The sequence below is a fragment of the Electrona antarctica genome, assembly GCF_951216825.1.
Source record: "Electrona antarctica genome assembly, chromosome: 21".
NCBI lineage: Eukaryota > Metazoa > Chordata > Actinopteri > Myctophiformes > Myctophidae > Electrona > Electrona antarctica.
In genome coordinates, this window is record NC_136802.1 from 34,010,195 (window position 1) to 34,027,169 (window position 16,975).

The 16,975-nt window shown below is 42.7% G+C and overlaps 3 protein-coding genes across 3 annotated transcripts in view; all 3 read left to right on the plus strand.

Moving 5' to 3' along the window:
* LOC306913672 (ephrin type-B receptor 4b-like) overlaps positions 1-2,561 on the plus strand; it is a 29,873-nt gene extending 27,312 nt beyond the window's left edge. Inside the window, exon 23 of the mRNA XM_079490473.1 lies at positions 283-2,561. Within this exon, the coding sequence (XP_079346599.1) occupies positions 283-388 (106 nt within the window). The 3' untranslated portion in view covers positions 389-2,561. The remainder of the gene's footprint in view (positions 1-282) is intronic.
* Positions 2,562-7,121: 4,560 nt separating this feature from the next.
* On the plus strand, positions 7,122-9,787 carry LOC306913922 (stress-associated endoplasmic reticulum protein 2). Its single transcript, XM_079490756.1, has 3 exons — positions 7,122-7,374; positions 8,098-8,173; positions 8,789-9,787. Exons 1-3 carry the CDS (start codon positions 7,291-7,293, stop codon positions 8,827-8,829), a joined length of 201 nt encoding a protein of 66 aa, XP_079346882.1. The 5' UTR covers positions 7,122-7,290; the 3' UTR covers positions 8,830-9,787.
* Positions 9,788-13,656: 3,869 nt separating this feature from the next.
* The window catches only part of camta2 (calmodulin binding transcription activator 2), a 30,148-nt gene continuing 26,829 nt past the window's right edge, over positions 13,657-16,975 (plus strand). Inside the window, 3 exon segments of the mRNA XM_079491583.1 lie at positions 13,657-13,709; positions 15,224-15,301; positions 16,841-16,941. Coding sequence (XP_079347709.1) covers positions 15,256-15,301; positions 16,841-16,941 — 147 coding nt within the window. The 5' untranslated portion in view covers positions 13,657-13,709; positions 15,224-15,255.

Here is a 16,975-nt window from a genome sequence, read left to right on the forward strand (position 1 = left end):
TGCAAGTTTAACTAAAGTCTCAGCTGTCCAAAGTTATTTCGGATACCGAAAATAGACGATCTACAAGCTCACAAGGCGTAGATATAAGGCCATTTAAATTAATAACCAGTAGCCATCACTCCATCCAATCAAATCACTCCAATCAAATCACTCCAACAGAAGTGTTATGATGATGTCATGATGATGTCATGATGTTTGTGTCTGTTCCCACCGCGATCTGTCGAGAGTAGGTGTGACCTCTGTGATGATGTCATAATGATGTCATAATGTCTGTTTCCATAGTGACCTGCTCAGAGTGGGCGTGACCTTGGCCGGTCATCAGAAGAAGATTCTCTCGTCCATTCAAACGCTCAGGATAAACAAGAGCCCGCCCACCCTGCCCTACTGACCAACCAACCGCAAGCCTCGCTCCGTCCGTCCTGGCCGTACGGACCAATCACAGCAACTCAGGATGCAACGGAGACCCAGCCAGCCAGCCAATCAAAACCCTGCAACGGCCCTGAGGACTGGAGATCCTGCCCGCTTCTGCCAATACGGACCAATGGCAGGCCTTAAAGTGAAACAGAGCTTTATGATATCACAGGTTTTAGGGACACGCCCTCTCCCCCCCTGTCCTTACTGCGTCCTTATTGGACGGAGGAGCAGTATGCAGGATGCTGATTGCCTGTCCAGTGTGAGCTCATTATAATGTGACATGATTTCCGTCTAAACTCACTCTGTTCTCATTGGTTCAGAAACCCATGCCTACCAGTGACATCATGTCTGTCTGCTCACGCTGTGTTGTCCTTGGTTCAGAAACCCTGCCTACCAATGATGTCACTGGTAGGCAGAGTTCTTATTGTTCATCTTTTACTAAGGACAGTAAAGAGGTTGCCAACCCGTGGCCTGTGGCCCACTGGTGGTCCGTGAGGGTATTGCAAGCGGGCCAGAGGAACTGTATTTTTTATACGTATTGATCTGTGACATTCACCGATCAAAATATAATCAATAATAATAATAAATAATAAAATATAGATTTTATCGATGTCAGTCGCTAACCCTAGAGCAGTGGTTCCCAAACTTTTTCATGTCAAGGACCCCCAAATTGACACTAATTAGCCCCCATTTGTACACTCTGGGAACCACTGCCATAGAGAGCTTCAGTCACCTGGTCCGTTGAGCTGTCACTCAAACCACTAAATCAGCCAATGGCAGCGCAAAGTATATCGCCACCCCGTCAGGCCGGACTGTTGGGAAAGTCGTGTAGTTCCTGTAGTGATTCATTCAGCCACTGGTTGGTTGGCTGAGCTGTCACTCAAACCACTAAATAAGCCAATGGCAACACAGCAGCAACCCAAAGAGGGAGGGACTAAAGGATCATGTTGTACTGTTGTAGTCCACATGTTGACCGGACCATTGCATTATGGGAGGACTTGTAGTCTTCACATTGACTGGACTGTTGCATTATGGGATGTTTTGTAGTCTTCACATCGGATAGAAAAATAGATGCCTCATTGGCCGCTGCAGTTCATTGGAGCGATGTGTGTCCAGTGTAAGGAGGAAGTGCTGAAGGCATGCTGCGTCGCTGCCACTCAAGTGACTACTTTTCCGGAACTTATCAATTCAATCCAAAGGAGCTTTATTGGAATGAGAAAACAAACATTTACATTGTCTCTGATTGGCCTACCGAACGTTCCCTTCCATGACACACGAGGACGCTTGTCAAGCTTCCGCTATGCTTCGCAAGGAATCTCGGGAAAGCTTGCCTCCATGTTGCCTCCTGAGAGAGACACGCGCTCCAGAGCCGAAGGAGGCCTTTTCATGTCTATGGTCCACACGTTGACTTTAATGATGCATTCTGGGAGTTTTCTGTAGTCTTCACATTGACTGGACTGTTGAATTATGGGACGTTGTGTAGTTCCTGTAGCGATTCAGACCGTTCAGACAGTTCAGTCGATGGTCGACTGAACTGTCACTCAAACCACTAAATAAGCCAATGGCAGCAAAGCAACCCAAAGAGGCAGGAACTAAGGATCACTAAAGGACACTTTGTGGTCTAAACGTTGACTGCAGCAATGCATTGTGGGATATTTTGTAGTCCACACACATTGACTGGACTGTTCCATTCTGGGATGTTTTGTAGTCTTCACATTGACTGGACTTTTGCATTCTGGGATGTTGTGTAGTCTTCACATTGAAGACTGCTGCCATTGATGTGTTCTGTTAACCGATTCACAATCGTTGTCGACGTCCTATTGGCTGATCTCTACAGGAAGAGGAAGTGATGTCACTTTATCTGTGCACTTTTTTTTTAACTTAGACTAGCAGACACATTATAAGGTAAATAAAATTAGTTTGAAACATTTTCATTTTAAACTAAATTCCAGGAAGCTGACCGTATTAGTGTCTTAACTTCCTCTTCCTGTGACATGAGTTGTTACCATGGTGATATAAAACCCCACAGCCCAGCAGGTGTTTATCTTTTTTTTGTACTTTTATATATAAAAATAAAAAAATCTTGTTATAAATGAAAAATATGAATATGTTAATTAGAGTTATAACGACATGCTCAGCCAATCATAATAAAGATGAACCAACACTGTGTGTGTGTGTGTGTGTGTGTGTGTGTGTGTGTGTGTGTGTGTGTGTGTGTGTGTGTGTGTGTGTGTGTGTGTGTGTGACACTGAGTGTGTGCGTGGCTGTGCACGCTGCATGCGACTCTTGGGACATTTGACCAAAGGCAACATTTGAAAATATCACATGTACTGATATATGATAAGATCTGATATTTATGGTCAGATCCGAGATTATGTAGATAAGATCTGATATTTTCACTGCATTTAAAAATAGGGCTAACAGTTCATTTATAATGTTTTAGTTTTTTTTACTTTGTGTCCAAAGAGTCAAAATATATAACAATATCTGTATTTGAGCTTAAAGAAGTATACAATATCTATATTTGAGCTTTAAAAAGTACAATATTTTAGGCATATTTGAGCTTAAAAAAATGCTGCTTAATAAAAATTCAATGTCAAACTTTTATATAATAATAATAGCCTATCCCTATGATGTTATGTAGTGGGTGCATACGTTGGTTAGACATACTAGTCCGACAAGCATTAGTTCGACACCGTGGCTCCCGACATGCGTGGCCGGATACAAATAACCCGTGGCTCCTGAGTCCTGACATGCGTGGCCGGATACAAATAACCCGTGGCTCCTGAGTCCTGACATGTGTGGCCAGTTAAAACTAACCTGTGGCTCCTGACATGCGTGGCCGGTTAAAACTAACCCGTGGCTCCTGACATGCGTGGCCGGATAAAACTAACCCGTGGCTCCTGACATGCGTGGCCGGTTAAAACTAACCCGTGGCTCCTGACATGCGTGGCCGGTTAAAACTAACCTGTGGCTCCTGACATGCGTGGCCGGTTAAAACTAACCCGTGGCTCCTGACATGCGTGGCCGGTTAAAACTAACCCGTGGCTCCTGACATGCGTGGCCAGTTAAAACTAACCTGTGGCTCCTGACATGCGTGGCCGGTTAAAACTAACCCGTGGCTCCCGACATGCGTGAGCGGTTAAAACTAACCCGTGGCTCCCGACATGCGTGGCCGGTTAAAACTAACCCGTGGCTCCTGACATGCATGGCCGGTTAAAACTAACCCGTGGCTTCCTGTGAGGTTAGGTTTAGGGTTTGGGGTAGGGTAGAGAGAGCTATGCAGCATCTGGAGATACTCTGTCTCTCAAAATCCTTTGTTTTATTGGTGTTTAATGAAACTGAGAAAATATTTGATTTAAAATCTAATTTCTCTCGACTGAGAACGTCGGAAACAAAACAGACCGAGAGGTCAGAGGGCAACTTTCTCTCTCAAATAGTTTGGCACGGACGTGTGTGTGTGTGTGTGTGTGTGTGCATGTGTGTTGAATTTATAACATGGGAAAGACCCATTTCATTTAATTTTAATTAACAGATGTTTGGCAGAGATAGTTATGCAACTAAACACACGCACACACACACGCGCAAACACACACACACACACACACACACACACACACACACACAGGCTGTACATGTGTGTGATATATGATACAACTAGTCCTTTGAATGTGGAATTCAGTACACAATACATGCAAACATGCACACAGCCGTGCGTTACCTGTCTCTCTCTCTCACACACACACACACACACACACACACACACACACACACACACACACACACACACACACACACACACTGTGACACACAGACAGAGAGAGAGGTCATCAGGTGTATTTGTGTGGTATCCGATATCCTGAGAATTAATCTGTCTTCCTTTATTGGCACGCAACTGCTGTTGTGTGTGCGTGCACGCACACACACACACACTCACACACACACACACACACACACACACACACACACACACACACACACACACACACACACACACACGTGTATACGTTAGCATATGGAATGCACATGAATTGAATACTCAGGACCTGAATGGAAACATGACCGCAAGGACTTTTTGGGGGGATATGCTATATATTCCCCAAGATATGGGGCGATAAACTTATTTGAGTTTGTTTTACTATTTTGAAAAACATTTTAATAGTTCAACTAGCCGATCTACAAGCTCTCAACGTGTAGCTGCAGATCGGCTAGTTGAACTAAATTATTTTAAAATGATTTTCAAGATAGTGAAAAAAAAGAAAAATGCAGATAAGGGGTAAGATAGGGCCCTGAAGTGTTTGACTGTACTCTGTACCGTTTACATTTCTGTCCAAGTATACAAAAACGAAAGAATACGCACATCACTTGGTAGAGGTGCTGGGTTCAAAAGTAGCATTAGAAAAAGAGAAAATAACCCACACACTCATCTGCTCCAAAAGTTATACTTTATTGACAACGTTTCGAGCCAAGGCTCTTCATCACAAAATCTTTTTCTTCCTAATAAAGTATAAAATCATTCAATCAAAAGTAGCTCATAACAGGTGGATTTTTGAGTGGTGCAACCACTCCCTTACGGAGCTATGTGGGTGGGTGGGTAGCTGGCTGGCTGGCTGGCTGGGTGGGTGGGTGTCTGGGTATGAGCACGAAAACAGCATGGTTGTTGTTCACCACATGTGCGCAACCTAACGCACAAACACACACGCACGTATTAACTGTATATATGATGCTTTCGTGTGTGCCAGTACAGTACAGTGACAGTACAGTAGAGGGTACAGTAGAGGGACCGCCACACGGTAACTCTGTCATTTCTCAACCGTTTCGGACGCGGGGCGGCACGCCGGCGTTCCTGGGGGTCTGGAACTGAAAATGTTATCTTTTAGAAGGCATTTGTAGAATCACCCTCCTTCAGGGCCAATTTGGGCCAGTGGGGCCGTGGCCCAGGGGCCCTTGGCTCCCAGGGGCCCTTCAGGGAAACTGGACCGCACTCTACTGGGTTTGAGACCCGCTTTTGTGTTAAATTTAGGTAAAAAAAGATGATAAATAAATGATAAATAAAACTTTTGCGGGGGTTAATCTGTACCTGCCTACCTTTTATGTCTGATGGATTCAATGATAAACTCATCAATATTTGTTATTTTAGTTGATTTAATTTAATATGATCCAACATAATAAGGTCTTTAATGTCTCGTTAATAGACTGTCGAAGGAGGATGTTGCAACTTAGATAAGCAGATAGGATCTACAGTTTATATTTATTAAAATGTTTTTTAATTATAAAATTCATAATACATCATTAAATATTCTTTCATGTTCTGTACAGAACAATAAGGGTCAAAGTTCACAATCACAGCCGTTCTATTGAGTCACAGACAGGAAATTAAATTGTGTGTGTGTGTGTGTGTGTGTGTGTGTGTGTGTGTGTGTGTGTGTGTGCGTGCGTGCACTGCGTGCGTGCGTGCGTGCGTGTGAGGGCTGAGTCTTGACTTGAACTCACTACAGGGAAATTCCAAAGCTCTCTCACGCACGCACGCCGCGCGCACACGCACGCCAACAATAACATTATCTTGAAACCAAAAGCATATTTCTGTATGTTGTGCTTAAGGTCCATTATTTATTCTGCATTTGAGCCACGGACCAACATTTGATGACATTTGGCCTTGCAGACCTATAAAGAAAATGTTGCCGTTGGATAAGACAACAATTCCATGCTGTACTGATGTTGGTACCATTGATTGATTGATTGATTGATTTATTGATTGATTGATTTATGTTATTAACAGTTTGTAGAATGGTACAGTTCAAACGAAAGTAGGCTACAGGTCAATACAAAAACTGCTACGAGGATCATAAAACCAGAAAAAATAACTATAGGCCCTATAGTTGTTTACATCATCAGGGCCCTCCATTTTCAATCAGAACATTTAAAGTACAAATATAGGCCTACACTTCTATGAAAATCAGGAAATCATCATATACAAAAAAAGTAAAAGAAAAAAGAAAGTAGGCCTACAGTATAACTTTTTTACAGGGGCCAATTTTGAATTGCAGCCGCCCGTATAAAATATATCTTTGTTTGAGAGCGGCCGTTTGAAGGAGATGACTCCATACCGGTCCAGTGGTTGAGAAGCACTGAACTAGAGGAATTAACAAAGATCAGTCGAGTCTGTTAAACCAGGATAGGAGAAGTAACATTTTTGAGTGAGCTGTGATTCAAACATGGCACGATGCTGCCCTCCTGTGGACACATACAGCAACTGAAGTCCAAGCGCCAAACTTTGATTGCATTCTTTATTCCACAGTATGCAGAATGGAATGGGTACATTTCAGGCTCCACATGTGGACCCTGTGCTAATGCTTAATCATGGTGTCGTCCACAGACTCCACAGTAACAGTTTTTGTATTGACTTGTGTTTTCGTTTGAAATATAGGCTATACCCATTCCATTCTGCATTCTGTGAAATAACATTTTCAATCAATCAATCAAAGTTTGGCGCTTGCACTTCAGTTGCTGTATGTGTCCACAGGAGGGCAGCATCGTACATTGTATTTGTAGCCTATATTTATTCATTTTATCAATAAAGGACTCGTCCTTTCCTTTCCCGTTTCTCCGTCGTCACGTGACAACAAGTAGCGTCTCTTCCTCCACTTCCGCAGTGTCCCCCCTCGTCACGTGACGCGGGTGAGAAAGTTTCCGCTACCGGGTCAGCCTCCAAACAGAACAGAAGCTAACGGTGTTAGCATCGTAGAATCGAGAAAACCGCAACGAATTCAAAAACAAAATTTAAATGAATCATTAACACTCTGCGGTGCTGATTAACATACAGCGTGTTTAATTATTAGAGGTCTTAATTTAATTTAATTAACAACACCAAACAACATGTCGGCCATTCAGAGGATGAAGGTAGCGAACGAGAGACACAGCAAGACTATTACTATGAGAGGCCATGTACAGAAGACTACGGTAATTATTATTATAATTAATTTATATAAATTAAAACTAGCCTATCACTATGAGAGGCCCACTTTGACAGGCTGGGATGGCTTAGGGTTGACGACAGAGTACAGCATCTTGCAATGCGTCTGGTCCACAAGATGTGGAACGCCCTACCAACAGTCATTAAGACATGCGAATCCCTTGACTCCTTCAAAACCGCTCTCAAGGGGCACCTACGGACGGCTGCAATTCAAAACTGGCCCCCGTAAAATCTGAATCCCCCACCCACCGTTTTCCCCCCTCACTGTATATGTCTTTTCCCCCTTTTTACATCCTTTATGATGATTTCCAGTTTTTTGCTATATAGAAGTGCATATTTGTACGTCTAAATGTTATGATGAATTGAAAACGGTGGGCCCAAGTGTAATGCTTTATTGGGTCTTCCACTCACAGTTGACAGTTTTTGTATTGAGTTAATTGTGCTTGAAATGTACTGTAATTCTGCAAACTGTTAATAAATACTTCAATCAATCAAAAAAGTACAGAAGACTACGGTAATTCATAATATTAATTATCATTATTACATTGTCGTACCTAGTGGAGTCCTCATCCGTAGTTTCTTATTGGTAATTATTATTAGATCTACACGTGATTTTTGATGCTGTCAACTGAGGTGTGTGTGTGTGTGGGTGTGTTTGTGTGTGTGTGTGTGTGTTTGTGTGTGTGTGTGTGTTTGTGTGCGCATGTCAGCGTCCAGTAAGTGATGACAGGTCTCCCGTAGGACCCTGGCTGTTGGCGCTTTTCGTGTTCGTAGTGTGTGGATCAGGTAAGACACGCTGTCTTTCTGTCTGCCAGTGCTGCACGATTCTTGCTCTTTTCTTCTATTCTTTCTTGTAAAATGAAACCCTCAATGAAAACATTTTACCCTCTCAAGAGTTACCAACTCTTCATCATTTAGCTGGGGACCACCTGGAACCCCCTCAGGGACCACTGGTTGAGAACCACTGGTTCATGGACAGCATAGAGTCTAGGGCCCATAATATTAAACGGCTGTAATGTTTACAAAGGATTGTACACAGCCAGGCATGACAGAATTGTTGACATTATTACCAAAGATGTGTCACACACGATTTATTCCTCTGCTGTGTTTTACAAAAAAATCCTGTGTGAAACCAGAAATGTTTCAGTGCAATTACTGTAACCCACATAATTTATTTGCAAATATAACATACTTTTATTTTCGTTCACATTCGGCTCAAACATGTTGTTTGGACTTTGGAGTGTGTGGCACATCAGAAGCAACTGAAACATCTTTGTGCTCTTGATAATGTATTTTATAAATGTGTGTGTGTGTGTGTGTGTGTGTGTGTGTGTGTGTGTGTGTGTGTGTGTGTGTGTGTGTGTGTGTGTGTGTGTGTGTGTGTGTGTGTGTGTGTGTCAGCCATCTTTCAGATCATCCAGAGCATCAGGCAGGGCTTGTGATGACATCACTTCCTCCTCCGTCGCCTCCGGCAACCAAGACTCAGCAGGCGTGCGCACGCGCGCGCGCACACACACACACACACACACACTCTTTTCCTGTTTGAAACCTGAGCTCATTTTACAAACTGTGATGTCTGTCTGTCTGTCTATCATTCATCTGTGAAGGGGGCGTGTCCACAGAAAGCACCTTCCCACAACGGAGTATGAGTCCGAGTCAAGTCCGGTATCGCCTTACAGCTAGAAGGTCCTGGGTTCGATTCCTGCCAGGGGCGCTGTGGCCGTGTTCTCTCCTCCACGTCATCAGTGTCCATAGCCTAGGTGGGGTTGGCACAAAAGGCCCTTTCTGTGTGGAGTTTGCATGTTCTCCCCGTGTCACCTAGGGTAGAAAAACATGCAGTAATGCTGGTCTCTGTATACTGCCTCCCTCTGGCCAGTCGGGGCGCCTGATGGAGGAGAAAGGAACTGGGTGGAATTACGTGTTCCTTCCACGCGCTACATCCAGCCGGGGAAACTCTCCTCTGTCAGGGACTACCCCATGCATTGAAGGAAGCATGAGGTCAGTCCACTGCTCTCCCCAGGTTGGCAGAGGGAGTGTATCGCCTAGGGTTCAGCTAGACAATTGACACTGGGTTACAAATTCGTGGGTTAAAATAAATAAATACATTTGTGTCAGTTATTTGTGCCGTTCCGGACGTTAAATTATTGTATACACAAAAAAACGCTCCGGGCTGTTGGGAGAGTCTTGCTGTACGAACTATCGCTGTTGGGAGAGTCGGGCCGTACGAACAAATGCTGCTAGAGTAGGAATGTCTGGAGGTGCTCGAACAAAGTCCAGAATGACTCAATCTCTAGTTCAATTGAATCACCTCCTTCGCCAAGAATGTCGGATTAAGGAATCTTCATTGTTTCCTCTGTCTCTGCCTGTCAATCAATCATATTTTATATGTTTGTATGCATAACTGACATTGTCACAGGGTTGGGGGGGGAGTCGGGGGGGGGGGGGGTTAAAGGACTAACCCTTTTCTTACCGTAGAAAAGAAAACCTCCATCGCTAGCACATAGTTTGCCTTTTTACAAAACATTTTGGAGAGGATTCTGACATGGAAGACAGATGTGTACCAAAAAAAACAATATGAATTGCCGCGCAATCAAAATAAGCGATTTACCAATTAACCCACGTTGTCGGAGCTGTGTCTCATTCTTAGTTATAAATGAATAACTTCAGATTACGGTAAGGAAAGGAATTCTCCTTTAATTTGAAAAAGCCTTTTTTTGTTTTGGTCTTAAATACTCCTCCTCTGTCCTTGTCTCCTATCTCCTCTCCTATATCCTTGTCTCCTATCCATGCATTTTTCCATGCATTCGTCCAGCTGTCTGTCTGTCTGTCTGTCTGCCTGTCTGTTTGTCTATCTGTCTGTATTTACATTTATTTTGTATTGGTGTTTGATAACTATTATTATTACAGTGTTTTAACTATAATTATAATTATAACAATTAAACATTTCTGGAATTAGTTTAGCATGAAATGGAATTAATTAGGCTAGCGCTCTGGATGGAAAACATTTCAAAACGAATTATGTACACAGAAGTGCGTGCGTGTGTTACTGTATGTTAAGCTCACTCGGCACAATCGCCATCGATCGATTGGTCATCAAGCAATTAACCAATATTCAGTATTTATTGATCTGTTTTATTGACTATTTTTTACATTTTTTTTTATTGGACGGCGTTTCTTCACTTTGGTTGTGCTGAGTTTGTGCACTGTTACAGGGCGATGTGTTGACATGTTGATATTTCAATTTAATATCGTGATGTGAAACTATAGATCTGTGGTTGAAATATTACGATATTACATATTATTTTGTAACATTAATATCACATTAATATGTTGGCAGGCAGAAACCTCATCGCCATATTGAAACTTCTTTCATAAATGAATGCCCCATTTTATCATTCAAGAGTGTCGCTCAAAAGTAGTGAAAATAGCCGATCTACAAGCTCACAAAACATCGCAATGCTGTGTGTTGTGAGCTTGTAGATCGGCTAATTTCACTATCCACTGATATTACTTAATATTCTATTATTTATTGAATGTCATTATTATACTCTTATTAGATTTGTTTTTATTACATTTGCATATTAATGTTACAACATTATTTAATATCGTAATGTAACAAACAAAAAAATCGCAGCTAAAATTGTGTGAGCTTCTAGATCAACAATGTTTCTTTTTCTTTTTGCAGATTCTTTGGCAACATTACAAATTAATTTAGTTTGTTACCATAGAGCGCCGAAGTCCTGACGTAATTTGCTCGTCCCCTGGCCGCAAGGGGGTCGCAGAAGTTTTTCTCTATGGAGAATACAATTGGGTCATCGTCTCATATAAGAATTGTGATCCAAAAACTGTCTTGGTGATATTGTCCACGAGGTGTCTGTATCGTTTAAAGCAGGCAGTCATTCATATTTGATAGTCTGTTTCTAGCGAAAATGTAACTAATTCGGCAGCAGTAACATTAGCGTTTTCTCACAGTCAGTCGATTCTTCATATCCATATGAGTTAAATGGCCGGGATGATTGGTTTATTTTTCAAACACAGTTCTTATATGAGGCGAGATCCCTCCTATGGGGATTATAATACCTGGAACCCCCCCAGGACCACTGGTGAGAACCACTGGTTCACGGGCAGCATCAGACCATAGATTCTAGGTGAGGTCCCATAATATTAAACGGCTGTAATGTTTACAAAGGACTGTACACAGCCAGGCATGACAGAATTGTGGACATTATTGCTCTATATGGTAACCTGACTCTGCCAGATGGGGGCGCTAGTGCGCTACATAACATTATCGCCTCACCCTGCTGTTCACTTGTTCACATGTGTTTATTGTTGTACTGTAACTCGCTGTAACAGTGGCCTCCGGAGGCAGACGGAGGTACCGCAGGCTGACATACAGATTTTTTTCCATGCTGGACAAAAAAAAAGGAAAACTTTTATACAAAAATAAAACACGATATTTTTCTCTAAAACAGTTTGGTGTGTGACTTCCCTTCATAAGCATAAGTGACAAATGTAATTAATTTATCTCTATATGCAAGAATTTACCGTATTTGATAAATATAGGCTACAATCAAAAAATGTTACTGTTAATTTAAAGATCTGTATAGGCAAGATATAGTCTGTGGCAAATTTGGATTTAGATTTATCATTTTACCCACCATTATAATGTTCTTATTTTGATCCAATTACTGAATGTGAAGTCTCCAGGTTTTCTTCAGAATATTATGACACGTCATCAGAATCAGAATATCTTTATTGTCATTGTGCAAGACAACGAAATTGATTGTCAATCCAGCTCAGTGCATTAAAAAGAAGACGTAAATACTCTATATATAGAAACCATACATTAAAACATTGCACAGTAAGTCCATAAAGTGTCAGAGTTTAGAGCTATTAGAGTGGTGCTCGTTGGGCACTGGCCTACTTGAAACGATGCAAGTTGGAAATGAATGCCCCACCCAGTTATCATGTCTGTGTCCTTTTATGCCCACATATGGAGTTCTTTGTCAGGCATGCCCAAGTATGGAGTCTGTGCAGATCATGTCAGAACAACCATTGTCAAATTTGTCAACTCCATATATGGAGATATAGGGGTGGTAAGGTCCAGAGCCTGGGCAGATAGAAGCTTTGGTGCTGGTTCTAGACAACCGGCTATCCGACGGACTTGACTTGACCTGAGGGAGTGTGGAACGCGTGTGTCGAATTTGAAGTCGGTGTGGCGAACGGTTCTCGAGTTACGTGGATCACAGACGTAAACACACGTACGTATGTTCACGCAGAGACTTGGTGCATTTATAGATAGATGACAGATTAGGGAATCCGTGATTCTGAATCCATTCCAAGCATTAGTTTTGCACGAAAAACACTCACACACAGGTGATGAGGTCAGCACATGATTGGTCACATTTGGGCAAGGATAGGGACCCATAGGGTCCATTTGGTTCAGGCCCCTTTTCCACCAGGGTTGAACTGGTTCCGTTTTTCAACACACACACACACACACACACACACACACACACACACACACACACACACACACACACACACACACACACACACAAATGCCCTTAAAACAAGGCTCCTCAGGTCAGGCTACTACTTTGCCTCACTCCCACAGAACCCATCTCGTCACCCCTGCCCATTTTGATAGGCTGGAATGGTTTTAGGGTTGATATCATCTTGCAATGGGCCTGGTCTACAAGATTCGCTACACCACTAAGATACGGTTACCCATGTAGGCTACCTAAAAATATTTCCTTAATGTCAACGAAGTCCACACTCACAACACCAAAGGGAGTTCAAACCACGTCCAACCCAGATTCGGCTCAAACAAGGGATTAAATTAATTTCGCTCCTATATGCCACTAAAATGTGGAACGCCCTACCAACAGCTAAAGAAATGTGAATACCTTGACTCCTTCAAAACAATCCCATACTGTACATGTTTTTCCCTTTACTTTCTTTATGATGATTTCCTTTTTTCATATAAGTGTATATTTGTACGTCTTTAAATCTTATGATGATGGATTGGAAATTACCCTGATGTAAACAAGTCCAGTGCTTTTCGGTCTCGTCCTCAAATAAGTAACAGTTTTTGTATAGCTTTCGTTTGAAATGTACCCATTCTACATACTGTGAAATAAAAAAATCAATCAATCAATCAATCAATCTCTCTCTCTCTCTCTCTCTCTCTCTCTCTCTCTCTCTCTCTCTCTCTCTCTCTCCCCCCCCTCTCTCTCCCCCCCCCCCCCTCTCTCTCTCTCTGACAGCAGTGACGTCATAAAGCAGAACAACATGGCGGACGTGGAGAAGGCTTTGGAAGGTAAATGATGCCTTAAAACTAACATTGATTTAAACGCACGCACGCAAACGCACGCACGCAAACACACACACACACACACGCACACACACACACGCACGCACACACACACACCACACACACACACACACACACACACACACACACACACAGTTATCAGTGTTAGCATTAGCATCATGTAAATAAACATGCATGTATTATGTCAGAATAATTCATAACGTGACGTCATGCTGTCTTCACGTCGCGTGTGACATGTGTGACGTCACATAATTAATTAACAAATAATAAATTCATTAACGAACTGTCTTTGTTTGTGTTAAAAAGTAAATGGAGTTAGCATGTTAGCATTGTTGTTGTGCTACAGCGAGGAGCTCGAGCTCCCTGTAGCCGGCTGAGGTGTCCTAAGGCCAGCCTGGAGCTTCCAGGACACTCCCCGGTCTATCTGTGGAGCTGTAGCCGGGCTGAGGAGTCCTGAGGCCGGCCTGGAGCTTCCAGGACACTCCCCTGTCTGTCTGTCTATCTGTCTATTAACTCCGTTTGGAACCTCGCAGCGTAGATATAGTAATTAATTATTATAATTTACAAGAAGTCTATACAATTTGAGAATGTAGAAGAAGAATTGTTATATTGTTCTTGTATCTGTCTTTCCTATGGTACAGTAGTAGCATCAATACAGCATGGGAAAACAATATTCTTTCGTTTGGGGTCTGAGAAGCTAAATGTCATCAAATGGTGGCCTTGTATTGAAAAGGGTTGAAAACCACTGCTTTATATTAATAATACAACTTAATAAAATAGCTTTTCAGAGCTGTTGAATGATCGTTGACATAGAATTCAGATTCACTTGGAAGTAGAGCCTGGGTATCTCTTCTCCTGTGGTTGCCGAGCAACCATCTCTCTCCTCTCCTCTCCTCTCCTCCCCCCTCCCTTCAACTCTCCTCTCCTCTCCACTCTCTTCTCCACTCCCCTCTCCTCTCCTCTCCTCTCATGTGGTTGCTAGGTAACAGAGGTCTATTGAAGAACAGTGTAGTGCACTTGGTATGCGTGAGTGTGTGCGTGCTTGCGTGCGTTCATGTGTGTAGGGAGTCGATCTAATTTGGAGGAGAAGGTGCTTTCTGTACCCATGATTTCTTTTCTCCAGTGTTCTGTTAGTAATATGACAGACTGAAGTGACGAATGTTGACTGTGAATCAGTTGATTGTTGTTTGTTTACATTCTGTACATTTAGGGCTTGTTTGGATTCAGCCACTGAGACACACGTTGTCTCAGTTGCTCTTAAAGTTACGATCAAGTTCATATTTCATGTATCGCCATCATGTAACTCGTTTGTCACACTAAAGCCCATAGACTCCAATGCATTCCGTCAACTTCCGGTTCAGGCATTTGTCACACTTCGCTAATAGAAGCCTATGTAGAAGAGCCGCCATTGGACTGACTCATCTATATGACTCTGGCGCCATCTAGTGAGGTTCCGCCGCTACGATGTAATGATGATGTCATCACTTCCTGTCCTACAGGGTCTCACTTCCTGTTGCTTTGACCGGTCGCTATGACGACGACCATGAGCAACAACAAGATGGTTTCCATGGAGACAGGTAAACCCCGCCACCAACCTCCATCTGAAAATATTCTGTTACAGGGACTCCAATAAGATATAAATAAGATGGTAATGGTTGTAATTTGAAATAATACCTATTAATTTGTACAACGTTGATAAAAAATATTTCACTTAATTTATGCAGAGGGATATTGCCAACCTACAGAAAATAAAGAGTTTGTGATCATAATATCACCAAAATCTGTAACAAATGCTAACTTGCTATAGTGTCGTAGCCTGGCTAATAAGCCAGACTCAAATCACACTGTCGTGCGGTATTTGAGTCTGGAGATGCTGTGTATGGATCTTGTTTCCCGGGGGGCGGGTTCAAACATTTTCTCTTTGACGCAATTGGTCAGAGCTACTGTCAGTCAAAGGTCTCAAGCATTGAACGTCACTACCAAAGCCCGCCCATATTGCATACCGTGTCCCGATTGGCCACACCAGTTCTCTGGTGTAGGAAATGGGCGTACAATTGAGCCTCTCCAGACCGTAATCCGCCGGCAGGCAATTTTTTTTGCCAACGGCTGATTCGGTCTGGCTTATTAGCCAGGCTAATAGTGTCGGGCTCCCTTACTTTGCTATACCATTCATATCCACTAGGTAGGTGGCTAAAGCGGGATTAGAACACTGATATTCACGATCTGGCAATTTTGAAAAATCTGAATCTGGATCCAGTTGATCCTATCCTGGATTTATTTGAACTACCGGGACAACATCTGGATTGTCTGATCCTGGATCGCAACATATAGGATTTCAAAGTGGATTAAAGATTGTGAACTTGTGGGGCCCGGGGGTTGAGTCTATCTCAACGTTTATGACAGATAATTTTTTGAGTGGTGTAAACCACTCCTACAACTGGCTTTTTTGTGCAGAAAAAATGAGCATGGTTGCTATGTTCACCCTGTTGTAATGACGTAATGAAATCACACCCGGGTGAACAGGGTGAACATAGCAACCATGCTCATTTTTTCTGCACAAACAAAGCCAGGTAATGAAATCACACCCGGGTGTGATTTCATTACGTCAGACATGATTTCATTACGTCAGACAGGCCTTACACCACTCAGTTCACACGGGTGTGATTTTTTTGAGTGGTGTAAACCACTCCTACAACTGGCTTTTTTGTGCAGAAAAAATGAGCATGGTTGCTATGTTCACCCTGTTGTAATGACGTAATGAAATCACACCCGGGTGAACAGGGTGAACATAGCAACCATGCTCATTTTTTCTGCACAAACAAAGCCAGGTAATGAAATCACACCCGGGTGTGATTTCATTACGTCAGACATGATTTCATTACGTCAGACAGACCTTACACCACTCAGTTCACACGGGTGTGATTTTTGAGTGTATTTGACGTATTACCATAGTTGTTCATGCTTACTGTAAATCGCTCTGGATTAAATGCGTCTGATAAATGCTTAATTGAAAGGAACCAGTGTTTCACATAAAATTATATGTGTTGTCTGACTCTGTCTGTCTCTGCGACTGTGTGTGTTTGTCTCTGTGCATGTGTGCGTGCGTGCGTGTGTAGACAACCTCAGGATGAAGGTGTTTGTTCCTAACAAGCTGTTGGAGCGTCTACCTCGCTGTGCGTCGCTGCCCAAAGAACGTCTGCGATGGAACACTAACGAGGTACCACGCCCCCTTTGCAAATCATTTAACGAAG

What these genes read in the sequence shown, in the direction of transcription:
- LOC306913922 (XM_079490756.1), top strand. Translation starts at nt 7,291, where the DNA reads ATGTCGGCCATTCAGAGGATGAAGGTAGCGAACGAGAGACACAGCAAG. An exon ending in GCCATGTACAGAAGACTACG is followed by an intron (nt 7,375 to 8,097) that starts GTAATTATTATT and finishes TGCGCATGTCAG; the next exon opens with CGTCCAGTAAGTGATGACAG. An exon ending in GTTCGTAGTGTGTGGATCAG is followed by an intron (nt 8,174 to 8,788) that starts GTAAGACACGCT and finishes TGTGTGTGTCAG; the next exon opens with CCATCTTTCAGATCATCCAG.